The sequence below is a fragment of the Panonychus citri genome, unplaced genomic scaffold (assembly GCF_014898815.1).
Source record: "Panonychus citri isolate SS breed McGregor unplaced genomic scaffold, ASM1489881v1 Contig00139, whole genome shotgun sequence".
Lineage (NCBI taxonomy): Eukaryota > Metazoa > Arthropoda > Arachnida > Trombidiformes > Tetranychidae > Panonychus > Panonychus citri.
In genome coordinates, this window is record NW_026515544.1 from 749,286 (window position 1) to 764,563 (window position 15,278).

Genomic DNA, 15,278 nt, shown 5'->3' on the forward strand with positions numbered 1-15,278 from the left:
TTCAATTTCAATATCACCAGAATAGATCACAAAAAACGACTCTTTTAATCTTGATCATTTCAAGATTTTTATCATTGCTGCTTAGTAATTATCGATTATGAAACAAATGTTGATTGTTGATTTATTTAGTTCAGTTAATTTGTTTTACCATGTAAACAAACAACCATTACTTTTTGTTTATAATTGTGCAAGAGAAAGTTTGTTAATTACATTTGATTGGTAGAAAAGTGAACAGATAATTTATAGATTTAATTACAGGTCGAAAAAAAGTAATTAATGATTTCTGTTGATCGCCGGGAAGAAAATCTTATCCAAATGATTCCATGCTTACCACCTAAGGTCCCGTGTCGGATTTGCTTCGATGAATCAAATGGTCGGTACTTTGGTTATCATTTGTGTGCATCGTGTAAGGCTTTTTTCCGTCGAAATGCCGATAAAAAAGAGGTAAGTCTTTAGTCGTCTTCGACTTTGTTTTATTTCAGATTTTGATCACTGTTCGTTTTTTTCGTTCTGCTTCCCATTCAGAAGTTCATCTGTACTTTTAATAATAATTGTGAGATGAATAAGATCACAAGACGTCATTGTCGCAAGTGCCGATTGGAAAAATGTTTTGCCATTGGAATGAAACGGGAATGGGTTCGATTTGAAGATAAAAGAGTAGATGAAGGGAAGGACAAAGAACCCGTTCCAGGTACATCTGGTTACATTGGCACTAAACCTCATCACATCTCACACAGCAGTGAATCAGCTGATGAAGATGATGCCGGTGGGAATGGTGAAAGAAAAAAGTTATCAGCAGTATTTGATAATCTACTTGACGATCAAACACTTCATGGACTTTTAGAGGATCTTGATGAACAAACTGTTTCAATCGATGAGAATTATCAACAACAACTTGCAATGGAAACCGATTCGATCTTTCAAACTTGCTCTCAGCAATGTTTCAATTTGGGTGATGGAGCTTGGAACACGTGTGACGATGCTTGCTACTTCCATAGTGCACCAGAGTATTTCACCTCAACCTCTTACATTACCAATTGTGAGAATCAAGTTTGTTCAGGAATCTCACAACAACCTAATCAATCCGATGAGAAACCATGGGCATGGAAAATGCACCATTTGATGATCGCTTCCAATTTTATGCCGCTCAGTTTTCGCACTGAACTTTCCTCCCCTCGAGTTACACTCAATCACTTGGAACAAGAAAAACTCGACGAATGGGTCAACGTCTCCACGTCCATTTGTAACATTTCCGCTGGCGATTTCCTGAAGCTCTTGATATCCCAGGATTTTTCAATGTCATCGAATGTTGTTTAACTAGATTAGTCCCTTCTCTTAATACAGTCTCGACTTTTGAGTCGCTATCAATGGAAGATCGAATGTGTCTCATTAAGAGAAACTTTGCCGATATTCTATTGTTCAGAGCTACAGTTCTAATCGACATTCAAACAGAATCACTTCAAGTTAGTTCGAATTCAACCGTCAAGACAATTTTCCATTAATTTGATCTTATTGTTTTCTTTTAGATACCAAAAACACCCGTCGTTCTACAGCTAAGTGGACTTCGTAGCTTCGCAAGTTCAACTTATAATGCCTACATAAGTTTCATGAAAAGCCTGAGGCCAAACTGGCGAACCGACACCAAAGCAAATATGCTCGTTATGGCTATCATGTTATTCAATCCAGACACACCGAATTTGCAGAATCCTGACATTATTAGGTCGTAATCCGGTTTCATTGATTTCGGTCTTGATCAGTCTAACTAATTGTCTATTTCTAATTACAGGCTCCATCAATTCAATTATGTTTACCTGTTGAAACGTTACCTTGAATTCCGGTGCTGTTTATTTTGTAACTCTCGTTGTGACTTTTATGATCTAATGATGAAAATTGGTGAATTTCAAGAAACGATCCACATCCGGGAAAATATCATCGAACTGGCCTTTCAATTCCGTGAAGCTGTTGGTCCACTTACGAGTGAGATATTGGGATTTTTGTGAGATCATTTTGTCGCCATCTTTTCACTTACGATTAATCGTTAATTATATTAGTAAATAAAAGTCGCTTTCTTTTTGGAAGTGGTCAATTTAAATGCTACATTATTAAGTGAATTTGTAAATAAACGTAGGTTTATAATGGAAGAAAAATATTCTAATTGTTGAGATTAAATTTTTAATTATTCTATTAAGCATCTTGATCTTTCGTTCAGGGTAAGGTAAATTCAAGGAAAATAATAAAATGAACAAATTAAATAGTAATTATGAAATTTAAAAAGTTGATAATCGATTTAAAAAAAAGAATTCACGTTGAGGGTGTTAAAAGAGACGATTAATTAAATTTTTAATCAAAAGATCTTTTAATTCAGAGAAAGTTAATTAAATCAGAAAGAAAGAGAGATCTGTTTGGTGGCAATCAGCAAATAGGACAATTATGAATTGATGGTGATGACAATTTAAGATGAGAGTCAATGAATTAACTTCAAGCTTTTTTGATTGCGAGGAAAAGAGAGAGAGAGAGAACGAAAAGTTTAAAATCTTAAATAGTTTTTGTTCTTGTTCATAAATGTATCGAGTGAAGACCAAAATTTGAGTAAATTGGCTCGATCTAAATGTCGCTTATTTCGAGATAATTGGATTACTTCTACATTCCATTTGGAGACATTGGAGTCGAGCTTCATTTCGTCCCATTTTATGTGAAAAGCTTTAATTCTGGAAAAGATGTCAACTGGATTTCCCTCCCAAGGCCAACCTTTGAATTGCCATGCAGGTCCTTGGACGAAAACGGCTACAACCCTGTCCCAATCTCCCTCACCTAATTTAAGGATATTGTTAATCACTCTATAAGGTACCGTTGTAATTTCACCTTGTTTACGGCGTTGGATTAAAATCTCATTGTCTCTTGGCATTTCACCGGCGTTACTTTCTATGAATTTAAGGTCTTGGAGTATAGATTTAGCATTGGCAAGAGTTATCAATGAGGTTGTTGTGGAAGGTATAATGATGATTGGAGTTTTTGAAGTTCGTTTTTTACCAGCTGATCCTGGTGACTGGTTCATTACTGATGTCATTGGAGAAGGTATAGAAGATAATACTTTTGATAATGCAGGAGTTGATGGATGATTTAATCCTGGACTGTTTGCACTGTCATTCAGATTACTATTTGGTCCAATATCTGTTACATTTTTAAGATTAAAGCCGTGATAAGATCCTGTTGTATCGATTCTGAATTCGTTTGATGGTGCGCTGCGATTGAATCTTTCTTGATCGTATCGATTGTACTGTTGGGTTGTCATCATGTTTGGAGGTGGCATATTAGGGTTCATGCTATTTCCACCCATGGGAGTACTGTTTGGAATTCTTGAAACCATTTGATTCATATTAGAACCATTCATTTGACTGTTGGAATATCCAGCTCCCATTGGAATATTTCCTGGTGGTTTTCTTTGGTTAATAGCTGATGAGCCTTCTTCTCGAACTTTAATTGCTTGAATAATGGGAAAAATTGATTTGGCAAAATTCTGAAAAATATGAACATAAGAAACAATTATTATGATTGATATAAAGATAGTAATTGAAGCAGTTTAGTAAGATGAGACCAACCTTGCCAGTTGATACCAGAATGGTAGATCTGTTCCTCCAAACTCTTTCTTTTGATTGAATTTCTCGAGTAACACTAGCATCATATTTGAAAAGAATCGATGAAGGTCCAGTGAGAGAGCTTGTTGGAGCTGCTGTACCAGTACCGGTCAAAATAGCTCCATCTTTTTCGAATTCATTTTCAGCATCAATAATTGTCATTCGCTTTTTAGCCATACGTTTAGCCTATCAATTTATAGAAAATAGAAAGAAAAATAAATTAATAAAGAGTAAACTTAATATATAAATAAACATCATATTCTGTTTACCTTGAGAGAGGCAATTTGTTCAAGAGTCAAAGCCTCTTTGAGAGAAGTTGCTGATGAAGATGCTGCAGAACCGATACCTCTCAGACCGAGTAATCCTGCCGCTGTTTGACCACCAGCAGCATCGATTAATTCCGATTTTTTGATTTTAGGTGCATCTAAACGATCTGAAAACTGTTTCTTTGCTTCTGTTAAGAAATGTTTGCTATCAACCTTGAGCTTCTTTGGGTCACTTTCATTCTCATCTTCTGCAGCCTCTGCTCCAGTTGAATCACCAGATCCAAGTTTACCTAAAGATCCAACGGGTCCTTTATCATCATCTTTACCAAATTTAGCTTGAATCTCGTGTAAAGGTATTGGTAATTCGAGTGGCGCACTTCGATCAATTGATTGTGAAGTAGCTGATTCACCAGTCAAATAAGCGAGCAAATCCTTACGATCAGGTCTTCTGACAACAGGAACACCTTGAGCTGCTGCTTGTCGAACATATGCAGGATGTTGCATCTCTTTATTTCGTAAGAAAAAGTAAAGACATTCCAAGGTATAAAAATCTTTATTCGGTCCATCTCGAGATGATCCATAAGAAAGGTAATTTGTTTTAACATTCTTGGGCCAACAAGATTCACCGAAACAAATATAGTCATTTTTCTCAATAATATCCTTTTTGCTAACATTGTACTGTCGAAGAAGAGATAAAGGATCAGCCATAGTAGAATTATTTTAACTTTAAATTAACACAATAAGCCACAAGAGCAAAATATAAAAGAAAGAAAAATCAAAACAAAATTAAAACAATCAAAGGATGTAACAATTTAAGCAGAAAAAAACTGTTTCTTAATGTTGATGGAATCCAAAGTGAACTTGGATTCGAATAATATTTCGGATCCAAGCTTCAAATGGTATATTCGAGGTGTTATACTTTGCTTTTTAACTTTTAAAAGCTTTCAAGTGTTCAAGCTTAAACTAATAAACGATTAGAATTTATTTTTTAACCATTTTAATCAACTAATTAAAGTACAATTGAGACAAAACGAGTGACCAAAAGTTGGATCGACTACTCGGTATCTAAGATATTCGAGTAATGGATTCTAGTGCCTTCGGTTGCCAATGGCAACCGTTTCTGTCCATCCACAGTTGCATGTGAGTCTAAACCTGTGTCTCTTTAATTGTTTATCATTTGATTTATTTTGTTTTTTGTGGTTTTGGTTTAATTGTTACGATCATGGGTAAGAAAGTTTATGCCTTGAATAAGGCTGAAGTTGAGGCTAATCGAAAGGCTAAAGAGGAAAGAAGGAAAGAAAGGGAAAAGGTCGGTGCTCCTAAGCAAATTCCTCGGACCATTGAATCAACACGTGAACCTGATGATACTTGGGTTGATCCTGAAGATGAAGAGGTTAAGGAAGATGCAGCTTTGGATCCTATGGCTAATTATTTTGCTCGAAAGAGAGCCTAAAGTACTTATTACGACAACTGATAATCCGCATACGAAAACAATCAAATTTTGTCGAGAGTTGAAACAATCTTTGGAAACTGCTGAGTTTCGTTGGCGGAATCGAATGCCCATTAAACAGATGTGTAAAGGTTTGTTTCTTATTTTTTTTTGTTAATTTTTTAATCTCTTATTAACTTTTTGGTTCTTTTCTTACAATAGCTGCTTCGAAGAGAGATTTTTCTCATATTATCATAATCAATGAAGATCAAAGGAAACCAAATGCTCTTCTTTTAATTCATTTACCTAAAGGACCGACATGTTTCTTCAGATTATCTTCTGTTAAATTTTGTGAACAGATTAAGAATCGTGCTAAGATTACCAAACATAGACCAGAGGTTATCATGAACAACTTCAATACAAGAATTGGTCTTACAATTGGTCGAGTATTGACAAGTTTATTCCATTTTGATCCAGAATTTCATGGTCGGCGTGTGGTTACATTCCACAATCAAAGAGATTACATCTTTTTCAGGCATCATAGGTAAATGACTTGACTTAATTAATTGTTAATAGGTAAAAGAATCTAATCACAATCCCGATTTTTCAGGTATCAGTTTAAAAATGGACAGAAAGTGGCTCTTCAAGAAATCGGCCCAAGGTTTACGCTGCGATTAAAATGGGTTCAAAATAGTACCTTTGACACTAAATTCGGGGAATTTGAATGGGTCCTCAAGGTGAATTATTTAATTGTTTTCATCGACGATTCTTTATCTCTAATTGTTTTTTCTCTTTTATCATCAACAGAGACACGAAATGGAAACTTCAAGGAGAAGATTTTTCCTTTGAATTATTTTTATTCTGGTTTAATTTTCTCTTATTGTTCAATTTACAACCTGTTTAATCAATTAATACACACAATTTTCCATAATTAAATTGTAAATATTCAAATGATTCATTTCTTTATCATTCGCGAATCAAATGTGAGATATTCTCATGTTTTAAGTGAAGAAGTTAAATGTAAAGGTTTAATTGAATTTTGATGAAAATCAAGTTGATTGATTCCTGATACAATGAAGAGAAAGAGCTTAATGGAACAAATGTTTAATGAGGCTTTAGAAATCAGAATAGTATCTTTGTATTTTTCATGCAATAATTAAGAGAGAATTTAAGATTTCTAATTAAATTATTGCACTGGATGTTGAAAAGCTCCAGTCGATGAAAATGTACAGCGTAAGTCTGATGAGAAGTTACCCAATTGAAAATATATAATTTTTCGATAATATAACGATTGAGAGAATTAGTGAAGGTTGTCCATAGAGTTGAGAAATTTTTTACTAAACTAGAAACAGTTACATTGGCTTGTTGAATCCTTTCTTTTTCTTGGTCTTCTCTTTCTTGAACTCTTTTCCTTTCAAATTGGTGAATGGATCTGGAGTTTTACCAGTGATTTTGAAGCTTGAATCTCCTCCAAATCCTGAAGCTCCATCAACCTTGACTCGTCTAAAAGGTGAAGTCTTCCTTTTCTGACTACCTGGAGTAAAGCTCTGAGGTGAGTCTACACTTTTGGCCTTACCATCGGGTTTTGGAGTGAATTTGTTTCCTGTTGCTGGAGTTTTAACTTTCTTTTTGGGTTCATCATCAGAGTCTGATTCACTCGAATCGGAATCTTTAGATTTTTTAACTGGAGTTGCCACCTTGGGAGGCACTCTTGTTGTGACATTTTTTTTGGGCTTTTTACTTTTTTCATCACTGTCATCATCGTCATCCTCGCTTGAATCGGAATCTTTTTTAGCTGCGACTGTCGGTTTGGCCTGAACAGGGGTTTTGGTTATTGGTACTGGTTTTTTAGCTTTCGATTTTTTTTCATCTTCACTTGAATCAGAATCACTATCATCTGAGCTTTCTTGTTTTTTAGGTGTTGCTTTTGCATCAGCCTTGGCAGCTACTGGTTTGGTTGGCTTTTTCGCATCTTCTTCATCGGAATCGGAATCGTCACTTTCATCATCATTGTTAGCAATTTTTTCGGAGCTCTCGGATACAGATTTCGGTGTGTTTTTACCAGTTGGCGCAGCTCCTTTAACAGCAGTTGGCTTTTTAGCGGCAACAGTAGCAGGTTTAGCTTTCTTGGCATCATCCGATTCATCATCTGAATCAGAATCCTCAGAGCTTTCTGCTTTACCTTTACCTGTGGCTGGTTTAGCTGTAGCGGTATTAGCAGCAGGTTTAACTGGAGATGTTACTTTCGGGGTGGTGGTTGCTTTCTTAGGTGGTGCTGCATCAGAGTCAGAATCAGAATCATCCGAATCACTATCAGCCTTTTTGGATGCTGCTGAAGGGGTCAATTTAGCTGCAGTTGATTTAGAGGTAGCAATGGTAGGCTTAACAGCGGCTTTTTTTGGAGCACTCTCCTCTTCAGATTCATCAGAATCGTCAGATGATTCTGCTTTCTTAGAAGCAGAAACAGGTGTCGGTGCGACTTTAACTGGTGATTTAATGGGAGATTTAATAGCTGGGGCAGTCACCTTGGGCTTTTTAGTATCCTCAGAATCATCAGAATCAGACGATGAAGATTCTTTGGAGACTGATGGCTGGGCACCATTATTCGGTAAATTACTCTTTGCAGTTTTCATCTGCTTACCAGCCAGATTATTCAAAACAGCTTGTACTGTAGCTGAGTCTGCTTTCGATTTCTTAGGTCCTGGTCCATTGCGCATCGGGGATAAAGGCCGCTTTGTACCATGAACCAAAATAGAACCAATGACAAAAGCCAATTGACCAGCAACATTAGCACTCACCTCTAATTTGGCCGCTTTTCGGAAAACTTCAGCGGCTTCAGGGTAACATGCTTTAATATAGTTATATACAAGGATATCTTTCTGTTTTTGCTCAGACATTTTGGAAACAAAGTCAAGTCAGTGATCAAAAGAAACACAGCGATATGAGGTAAATTATTAAACAGAAAACGAGGTAGAAAAGGGAATTAAATCAAACTAATAAAAAAACCACGAATTTTTATCAGCAACATTAAAGAGAAGCTCAAACGCATTTAACGAATTTTAAAAATGGAATCAACAACGTGCATTGAATTTCCTTTTCGAAAGTGGCTCCATCTCTCTTCTTTTATATCAACTATTACTTTCGAATTTTTTTCAACTTTTTCTCCCATAGCAACAGATTTTTTTCGCAATGAGAAAAATATTCTGACTGTTGAGTGACAATTAACTGATTCTTTTAAATTTGTGTTCTTCATTTAACTTGATTTCTTTTTATTATGGATAATTTTGAATACAATGACTATTCAAATTATTCCAACCAAGGGTTTGAAGGTGTTTATTCCCAATCTTGGCGTGAAAAAGGGAATGATGATTCAGTTTGGCAAAAACTAAATGAACTTAAAAAAGATTTGGTGAGATTTTTGAGAAAACATCCAGATCAATTTGAATTCCAAAAGAATTGTACTTTCGCGATCCGGGAAAGGGTTCTATGGCTGCTTAACCTTTTTATGAATTCTAAGAAACCGATTGGCATTTTAACCCGAAGCAAATGGGGTAATGTTCTTCTTGACGAAAAATTGGGTGTCCGTTTGAAAGAAGATATTGAAATATACAACCTCATTGGAAAAGAGAAAAGGGGTCGTATGTTGGCCCTTCTTTGTAGAATTTTTGTCAATATTAATTCTAATGATTTCGCTACTAAAAGGTAAGCTAATTAAAACTCTAAACATTTCTCTTTTTAATTCGTTATTCTTTTCTATATCTGTCCTTAGAGAGCTTTACTATAGAGATAAAAAAATTTATGAAAAACAGGCCAATTGTGACTCTTCGATTGAAGATCTATGTTGTATTACCCATTATTCCCGAAAAGAATTACATATACTCTCTTGCCCAAAAGGTTCAATCTATGGTAGAATCGAATACAAGTTGGACAATATCACTTACAACTGTATGGATTATAAATATGTGAGTTATGCCGTAAACCTGTATTGGTTTAATGTAATACTAAATTACATAAATTTCATTGTTTCCAGGGTTTAACCATATCTCCAGATATGAACGAAATGCAGGAAATTAAAACTGACGCAAGGTTCATTTTAGTAATTGAAAAAGACGCTACTTTCCAACATCTGCTGACCCGACGAGTCGTTGATAAATTTCCAGCTATTCTCATAACTGGTAAAGGTTTTCCTGACGCCGAGACAAGACGTTGTGTCAAATTTTTATCAACTAAATTGAAAATACCAGTTCTTGGATTGGTCGATTGTAATCCATGGGGATTGGAAATATTCTGTATCTATCGGTTCGGCTCCTTGGCGATGGCACATGATGCCATGCATTGTACTGTCATGCCTTCAAAATGGTTAGGACTTTTACCAACAGATTTGGTTAAATTCAATATATCTATAGATCAAACGGAAGAATTAAACGAAAGAGATTTAGCCAAGATAAACTCACTTAAACGTCGACCTTATATCACACAGAACAAAGCGTTATTGGATGAATTAGAGTTCATGTTGAAGAATAACCGTAAAGCTGAACTTCAAGCTTTAGTAAATGTTGTCGAGACTTATCTTCCAATCAAGATAAAAGAAGGCTCTTGGAAATGAGACCAAGAAAACTAATAATTTTTCATTCCATTCTACTGAAAATCAAAATTCAATCAATTCAATTGAAATTTATGGACATTAAAATAAAAGTCAAGAAAAAAATGTTAATTACTGGATTTATTTGATTTGATTTCTCTTTGCACTTTAGATTAGCTTGTTGACAAGAATTTTAATACAAAATGTGAACTAGTTTGGTAGTCGAAAGCGATTTGATGATTAATCCAATTCAAAGGTGAGAACAATCATCTTGTTATTTTGATTAAAGGCACTTGAGTCAATTGTTGTATTGCTTCAAAATTATAAATGTAACGACCGATTAAGATATGGCTTTGATTTTAGTAGAAATCAATTGACACTAAATTAGTTTTGATTTTAGATCAGGATAAAATGAACTCCATGGAATCGATTGGCACAAAGGAATAGTCGCTCTTTCACATTTATAAGATTTTCTTATTGAACACATATCGTGAACTGTCCAGAACTTTTCGAGTAATTCTAGTGACCATTCAATCAGCTGTTTTCCACTCTTCATGGAATTAATTGTTGCTTGATTGTCCAAGTTTTGTGGGTCAACACGAAGCTGAAGAAGTCGCTCAACTGCAGTGAAATTGTGCTGCAAATATTTTCCTTCAGCGGGTCCATTGTGCAAAGAAGCGGCGGTTAATTCATCTAAGAAATGGCCTTTGCTGAACACGTTCGGTAGAACAAGGAATTTAATCTCAGCAATTGGCTTCCATTTATAGAGAATAAATAATTTCCATTCTCCTGGACGCAAGGGAAGATTAAAATTGGGTTTATGGTAAAGACTAGTAGTCTGATCGTTATTCTTGACCGTTTGTGGCCATTCAATTTGAACTTCGAATGATCCAGCAACACGTTCAACAGGATCGATCCAAACAAAAGAAACAGATAAATTTGTCTTCCCATCAGATGACCATCGATGATTTACTCCAATTTCGGAAAATGGGTTTAAAATACAACCGAAATTGCGAAAAATTTGTTCCTTCATATCGAAATCACTACAAACCTATGAAAGAGAAAATAAATTATCTGCTTATTGTAATTTAAATTTAAGAACTGGATAGTTTTATCTCACCTTAACAGAGACTAATTTTAAATCTGACCTTATTTGGCGATTAATTATCTTGAAATTATTCACTGGATGAGAATAAGTTTCATAGAGATGAGTTGAATCCAACTCATTGTTGGAATTTGTAAAGGATACAAGTGAACCCATATACGAATCATTCTCGAAGAAAATGTGACCTTGTTTGGCTTCGATTGATGTGAATATGGATTCGAGTGAAGGTTTAACACTGTGACAAAGCTGATGAATGTGAGATGAACTAAGTAGTGAAAGTAGATAATAAAAACTATGCTTAGCATCATCATGAATATCAAACTCATTGTGATAATCATTTTGCCAATATTTATCGAAGCTTAATTGGCCTACTTTTCCTTTGGTTTTTGATATTAGCATCTCAATTCGGTTGATAATCTCTTGATTAACAGCGGGTTCAAATTTACGAGCAAAAAACAAGGGCTTTTCTAAGCTGTCCACAATCGACGATATGACGATATTGACATTTACACCCTTGGCTTCGTCTCCAGTTGGTCACATGTAGATTATTATCAATGATGGTATCACAAAAAGCACTATTACGAAGTACAGTGTGGAAAAAAGTCTAGGGAGAAAATGGAAATTATTAGATTTTAATCAAAGGTTAATTAGTTAGTCTTTCTTACTTCAGCAGGTAAAAGAGTATATTTGAAGAAAACACGTAATCCTCTGAGTAGATCATCGTCATTATCGACAATGTACTGACAAAAATCTCGAGTCAATGCTACCCAATCGCTTCCACCATCGACTTCGATTCCAGAGGGAATCTTACGATCCCCTAATCTCCACATATGATTTTCACATTGATGGAAAGTTTTATCTAATCCTTGTTTTATCAGAAATCTTTGAGTATCTTGACCATGAGATTTAACAAAGTTATGACCATAATTGAATGAGAGAAAATTTTCCAATTTTTGAAGAGATCTATTGAAAAACATAATATGAATGTGATTAAGTTTTTCTTCTGATTTTTAGCAAACAAACTGATTGACTCACTTTATTGGGAAATCGCTCTCACTGAGATTTATAAGGTAGTCCCAATTCTTGTATTGCATCAATTCAGTAAAACTGTTGATCAGCATTTCTAATAGACTAGCACCTCCCCAGATTGTAGAGAGACGGTTTCGAGATAATTTAACATTTGGCAACGTTTCTAATGGAAGAAGCTCTTTGAAAAGATAATCTTGACGCTGGAATGATAAGAGAAATCAGATCAGTCATTAGAATCCATTCTAAAGACTACACTCCATAGGAGAGGAAAAAACTAACCTTATCGATATGTATAAAATAAGTATGTTGATGACTGTAAATTGCTTTGATTAGTCTAGTGATTTGGCGCACAGAGCGACCATTAAATGTCAATACGAATGCGATCCGAACGGATTTGGAGTGTATTCCTGAGTAATTGTTAACCGAATCTTTTTTCTTGATATCTGAAAAGAAAAGAAAACAAAATTAAGTAATTAAACAACTATTGATTAGCTAATTGAAGCATACTTTGATATGGACAATATTTTGGAAGATTTTTAGGAAATAATTGGCCAGATTGCATCTGACAAGCGACATTAGACAATTGCTTTTTACAATCAATTGTTTTGGCTCTATTAATGGCGTAAATGGCATCTTTGACAACGATTGAACAATTAGGAATGAAGCCTAAACTTGACAAATCCAACTTAGAATTAGTTTTGACACTGGTTAATTTATTACCAACAATTGTTGAACGATGAGATGATGACTGAGATTGTATGGAATGGTCAGTTAAACTGGATGGTCTGATTAATTCATTTCTCCTCGATGATTTAGCTGCTTCACTAGGTAAATACTCAGAGGAAACCCTCTGTAGATTGGGTTTATTCAATTTCTACAAAAAAATATACATTAGCATCTATATAAACTCTTTGCTTGATTGTTCAATTAAACTATTAAGTATTGATACTCACTTTGAATCTTCCATCTTGTAAAAATTGTTCTTCAAACTGATTAGAAGCATAGAAAGACAAGGCGAGGAAAAACTGAATCAAGAGAATTGTCAATGCAATGAAAATGAATAGCCCATATTTCCTAGAATATTTGTGCATCCTACAGAGAGGCTGTTAGAGAAAAGAAATAGATAATAATAATCAGAATCATTTAAATAAAAGAAAAAGAAAAGAAAATAACAAATGATTTACCTTAACATGGGAAAAAGGAAAAGGTTAAAATTGTTTACCAATAATATTCTCAGTGGTAAACTACAATTAACATGTTAGGAGCACAATTTATCCCAACCATTTGTACAAATACGAAATAATTGAGCTAACACGATGTCGAGTTAACTAAATTAATTAAAAATCAATAATTAAACGATAGTAATAAAATGTTGATAAAAGTAAAAGAATTGAAAATGAAAATGAAAATAAAAATAATGGAAAAGTTGTCGAGCCTTCGCCAGATGGCGTTGGTGTCGTTCGATTTGAAATTGGAATTCAAATTGAGATCAACATAATTAAAGATTCACTTTTGTGATTACAATTTATTAGTTGATTAATCATTTGGCCTTTCTCTCCACTTATATTAATATTTGTCTCGCCAACAATCAGTCTAATTTTGTTCCAATTGTTTCAAATCAATGAGACAATCATTTGAGAAAAGATTTTGTGATAATTATGAGATTAGTTAATTACAACAAGTGATTGTTTTGTTTCGCTTTTTTTTGTTTACTTTTTTGTTTCTGTTTTTTTCACCTTTAATCACCATGAGTTTCTTGATTCCTGAGAGTCACTTGGAAATTATCGAAAGTGATCATTCAATTGAAAGTGACTCCAATGAAGTAAAGTTAAATTCTCGCCTCATCTCAATGTCTCATGATTTCAGTGGCGATTGTGATGATGACGAGGGTAATGTTATTGTCGATGATGATGATGGTGATGTTACTGATCTATTTCAATCAAGTCAAGTCAATTTAATTACAATTCCGTCCAATGGTAACGTAATTCAAGTGCCTTCTAACCTTTTGGTGACATCGGACAACAGTTTGATTCTTTGTCTTCCTCCAGAAGGAATTACCTTTCAAGTACAATCAACATCACCTCTCGATTCATCATTAATGGAAACAAATATCCATGAGATTTATGACTCATCTAATTTTAATCAATCTTCTCTTTCCTCTTTATCTTCTTCTCCTCCTCCTTCTTCTTCTTCTTCTTCATTGTCATCGTCATCATTATCTTCACCATCATTTACAACTTTAACTCCGATCACTTTTCCCGATTTGATAGAAAAATCAACAACCGTCTTCGGTGAAACAATTGAAGTCTCACCAGAAATTCAACTGGAAAAAGCTCAAATTTGGCACAAAGATTCACAATTAGCGATTGTTGCTCTCGCTGCTCTCAAGGCAACAAACAATTGACTCTAATCAACTAATTGCAATAATCTATATCCATATTAACCCACAAATCTATTTAATACATCAATCACTAGTATTTACAATGTAAAGTCTTTAGAATAGCCTTTTAAATTTTGTTCGTTTTTGTCAATTTCTAGCCAATTCTTGGCAGTTTATGAATCTATTCTTGTAACAGATTATCTTTATAATGGAAAAGTAATTGGAGGCAGAATTTTCTGAGAAAAGTGCCCCAATAAAAAGAGGAAGGTAAATATGACAATTGGAACAAAAGTCGATTCAAACAAAGAATTGTGAGTTCTATTCGAACCAGAGAGAACACTGCTAGATACTTTCGAAATTCAAGTTCGATGATTGATGAATCAATTAAAAACATCTCGAACAGTCCGACTGATAGAAAAGTGTTGACACAAAAATGAAATAAAAATTTGATATTCGAAAGGCCAATGATCGTCTCTTTTTATTTGATTGGTCACAATTACGATGGTCAGTTAATGGAAAGCATTACTTTCAAAAACGAAACTGATCTGACGATGAGAATTAACAAAATCAATTAATTCTCAAAGTAATTAGATTTCATTTTTCTCAAATGAAATTTGATGTAAAAACTTGATTTTGACCTGAGTTCTAACAGAGACAAACGAGCTTTTGCACGAGTCAAGAAGGTTAATTAAAATGGAAAAAACTGTAATTAGAAATTTTCAATTGGTTCAAAATCGATTGATGGAAATGTTTTCATTAATCTGTTATCATGATGATTTGATGATTGGTTGAATTCATTGATTTCGTTATTTGGAGGGAAAAATTAATTATTAGAATGAAATTAATTGATAT

At 34.3% G+C, this 15,278-nt stretch overlaps 6 protein-coding genes across 6 annotated transcripts; 3 read left to right on the forward strand and 3 right to left on the reverse strand.

Annotated features, from left to right (window-relative positions):
• The first annotated feature begins 141 nt into the window (after positions 1 to 141).
• On the forward strand, positions 142 to 6,281 carry LOC128393948 (uncharacterized). Its single transcript, XM_053354181.1, is given in 9 exon segments — positions 142 to 444; positions 526 to 1,314; positions 1,527 to 1,723; positions 1,787 to 1,977; positions 5,050 to 5,344; positions 5,346 to 5,482; positions 5,553 to 5,874; positions 5,941 to 6,067; positions 6,138 to 6,281. Coding segments are annotated over 9 exon segments (2,268 nt in total). The 5' UTR covers positions 142 to 276; the 3' UTR covers positions 6,180 to 6,281.
• LOC128394368 (nuclear hormone receptor HR96-like) lies at positions 1,325 to 2,092 on the forward strand. Its single transcript, XM_053354691.1, has 3 exons — positions 1,325 to 1,463; positions 1,527 to 1,720; positions 1,787 to 2,092. The coding sequence occupies exons 1-3, from the start codon at positions 1,368 to 1,370 to the stop codon at positions 1,998 to 2,000; spliced, it is 504 nt and encodes a 167-aa protein (XP_053210666.1). The 5' UTR covers positions 1,325 to 1,367; the 3' UTR covers positions 2,001 to 2,092.
• On the reverse strand, positions 2,333 to 4,919 carry LOC128394339 (parafibromin-like). The gene is made up of 3 exons (XM_053354661.1): positions 3,905 to 4,919; positions 3,600 to 3,821; positions 2,333 to 3,517 (listed from the first exon to the last, which is right to left on the reverse strand). The coding sequence occupies exons 1-3, from the start codon at positions 4,607 to 4,609 to the stop codon at positions 2,528 to 2,530; spliced, it is 1,917 nt and encodes a 638-aa protein (XP_053210636.1). The 5' UTR covers positions 4,610 to 4,919; the 3' UTR covers positions 2,333 to 2,527.
• Positions 6,282 to 6,329: 48 nt separating the features above from the next.
• On the reverse strand, positions 6,330 to 8,398 carry LOC128394344 (nucleolar and coiled-body phosphoprotein 1-like). Its single transcript, XM_053354666.1, has one exon. It carries the CDS (start codon positions 8,225 to 8,227, stop codon positions 6,683 to 6,685), a length of 1,545 nt encoding a protein of 514 aa, XP_053210641.1. The 5' UTR covers positions 8,228 to 8,398; the 3' UTR covers positions 6,330 to 6,682.
• Positions 8,399 to 8,507: 109 nt separating this feature from the next.
• LOC128394350 (meiotic recombination protein SPO11-like) lies at positions 8,508 to 10,044 on the forward strand. Its single transcript, XM_053354672.1, has 3 exons — positions 8,508 to 9,032; positions 9,100 to 9,292; positions 9,361 to 10,044. Exons 1-3 carry the CDS (start codon positions 8,605 to 8,607, stop codon positions 9,934 to 9,936), a joined length of 1,197 nt encoding a protein of 398 aa, XP_053210647.1. The 5' UTR covers positions 8,508 to 8,604; the 3' UTR covers positions 9,937 to 10,044.
• Positions 10,027 to 13,427, reverse strand: LOC128394333 (xylosyltransferase oxt-like). The gene is given in 9 exon segments (XM_053354655.1): positions 10,027 to 10,963; positions 11,033 to 11,498; positions 11,500 to 11,621; positions 11,683 to 11,980; positions 12,053 to 12,246; positions 12,326 to 12,489; positions 12,554 to 12,920; positions 13,000 to 13,149; positions 13,231 to 13,427. Coding segments are annotated over 8 exon segments (2,421 nt in total). The 5' UTR covers positions 13,138 to 13,149; positions 13,231 to 13,427; the 3' UTR covers positions 10,027 to 10,291.
• Between the last annotated feature and the right edge of the window lie 1,851 nt (positions 13,428 to 15,278).

Coding starts and splice junctions, on each gene's coding strand:
- LOC128394368 (XM_053354691.1), top strand. CDS start 1,368: ATGGAAGATCGAATGTGTCTCATTAAGAGAAACTTTGCCGATATTCTA. Junction 1,464..1,526: donor TTCAAACAGAATCACTTCAA/GTTAGTTCGAAT, acceptor GTTTTCTTTTAG/ATACCAAAAACACCCGTCGT. Junction 1,721..1,786: donor CAGAATCCTGACATTATTAG/GTCGTAATCCGG, acceptor TTCTAATTACAG/GCTCCATCAATTCAATTATG.
- LOC128394344 (XM_053354666.1), bottom strand. CDS start 8,227: ATGTCTGAGCAAAAACAGAAAGATATCCTTGTATATAACTATATTAAA.
- LOC128394339 (XM_053354661.1), bottom strand. CDS start 4,609: ATGGCTGATCCTTTATCTCTTCTTCGACAGTACAATGTTAGCAAAAAG. Junction 3,822..3,904: donor AACAAATTGCCTCTCTCAAG/GTAAACAGAATA, acceptor ATAAATTGATAG/GCTAAACGTATGGCTAAAAA. Junction 3,518..3,599: donor TTCTGGTATCAACTGGCAAG/GTTGGTCTCATC, acceptor CATATTTTTCAG/AATTTTGCCAAATCAATTTT.
- LOC128394350 (XM_053354672.1), top strand. CDS start 8,605: ATGGATAATTTTGAATACAATGACTATTCAAATTATTCCAACCAAGGG. Junction 9,033..9,099: donor AATGATTTCGCTACTAAAAG/GTAAGCTAATTA, acceptor ATCTGTCCTTAG/AGAGCTTTACTATAGAGATA. Junction 9,293..9,360: donor ACTGTATGGATTATAAATAT/GTGAGTTATGCC, acceptor CATTGTTTCCAG/GGTTTAACCATATCTCCAGA.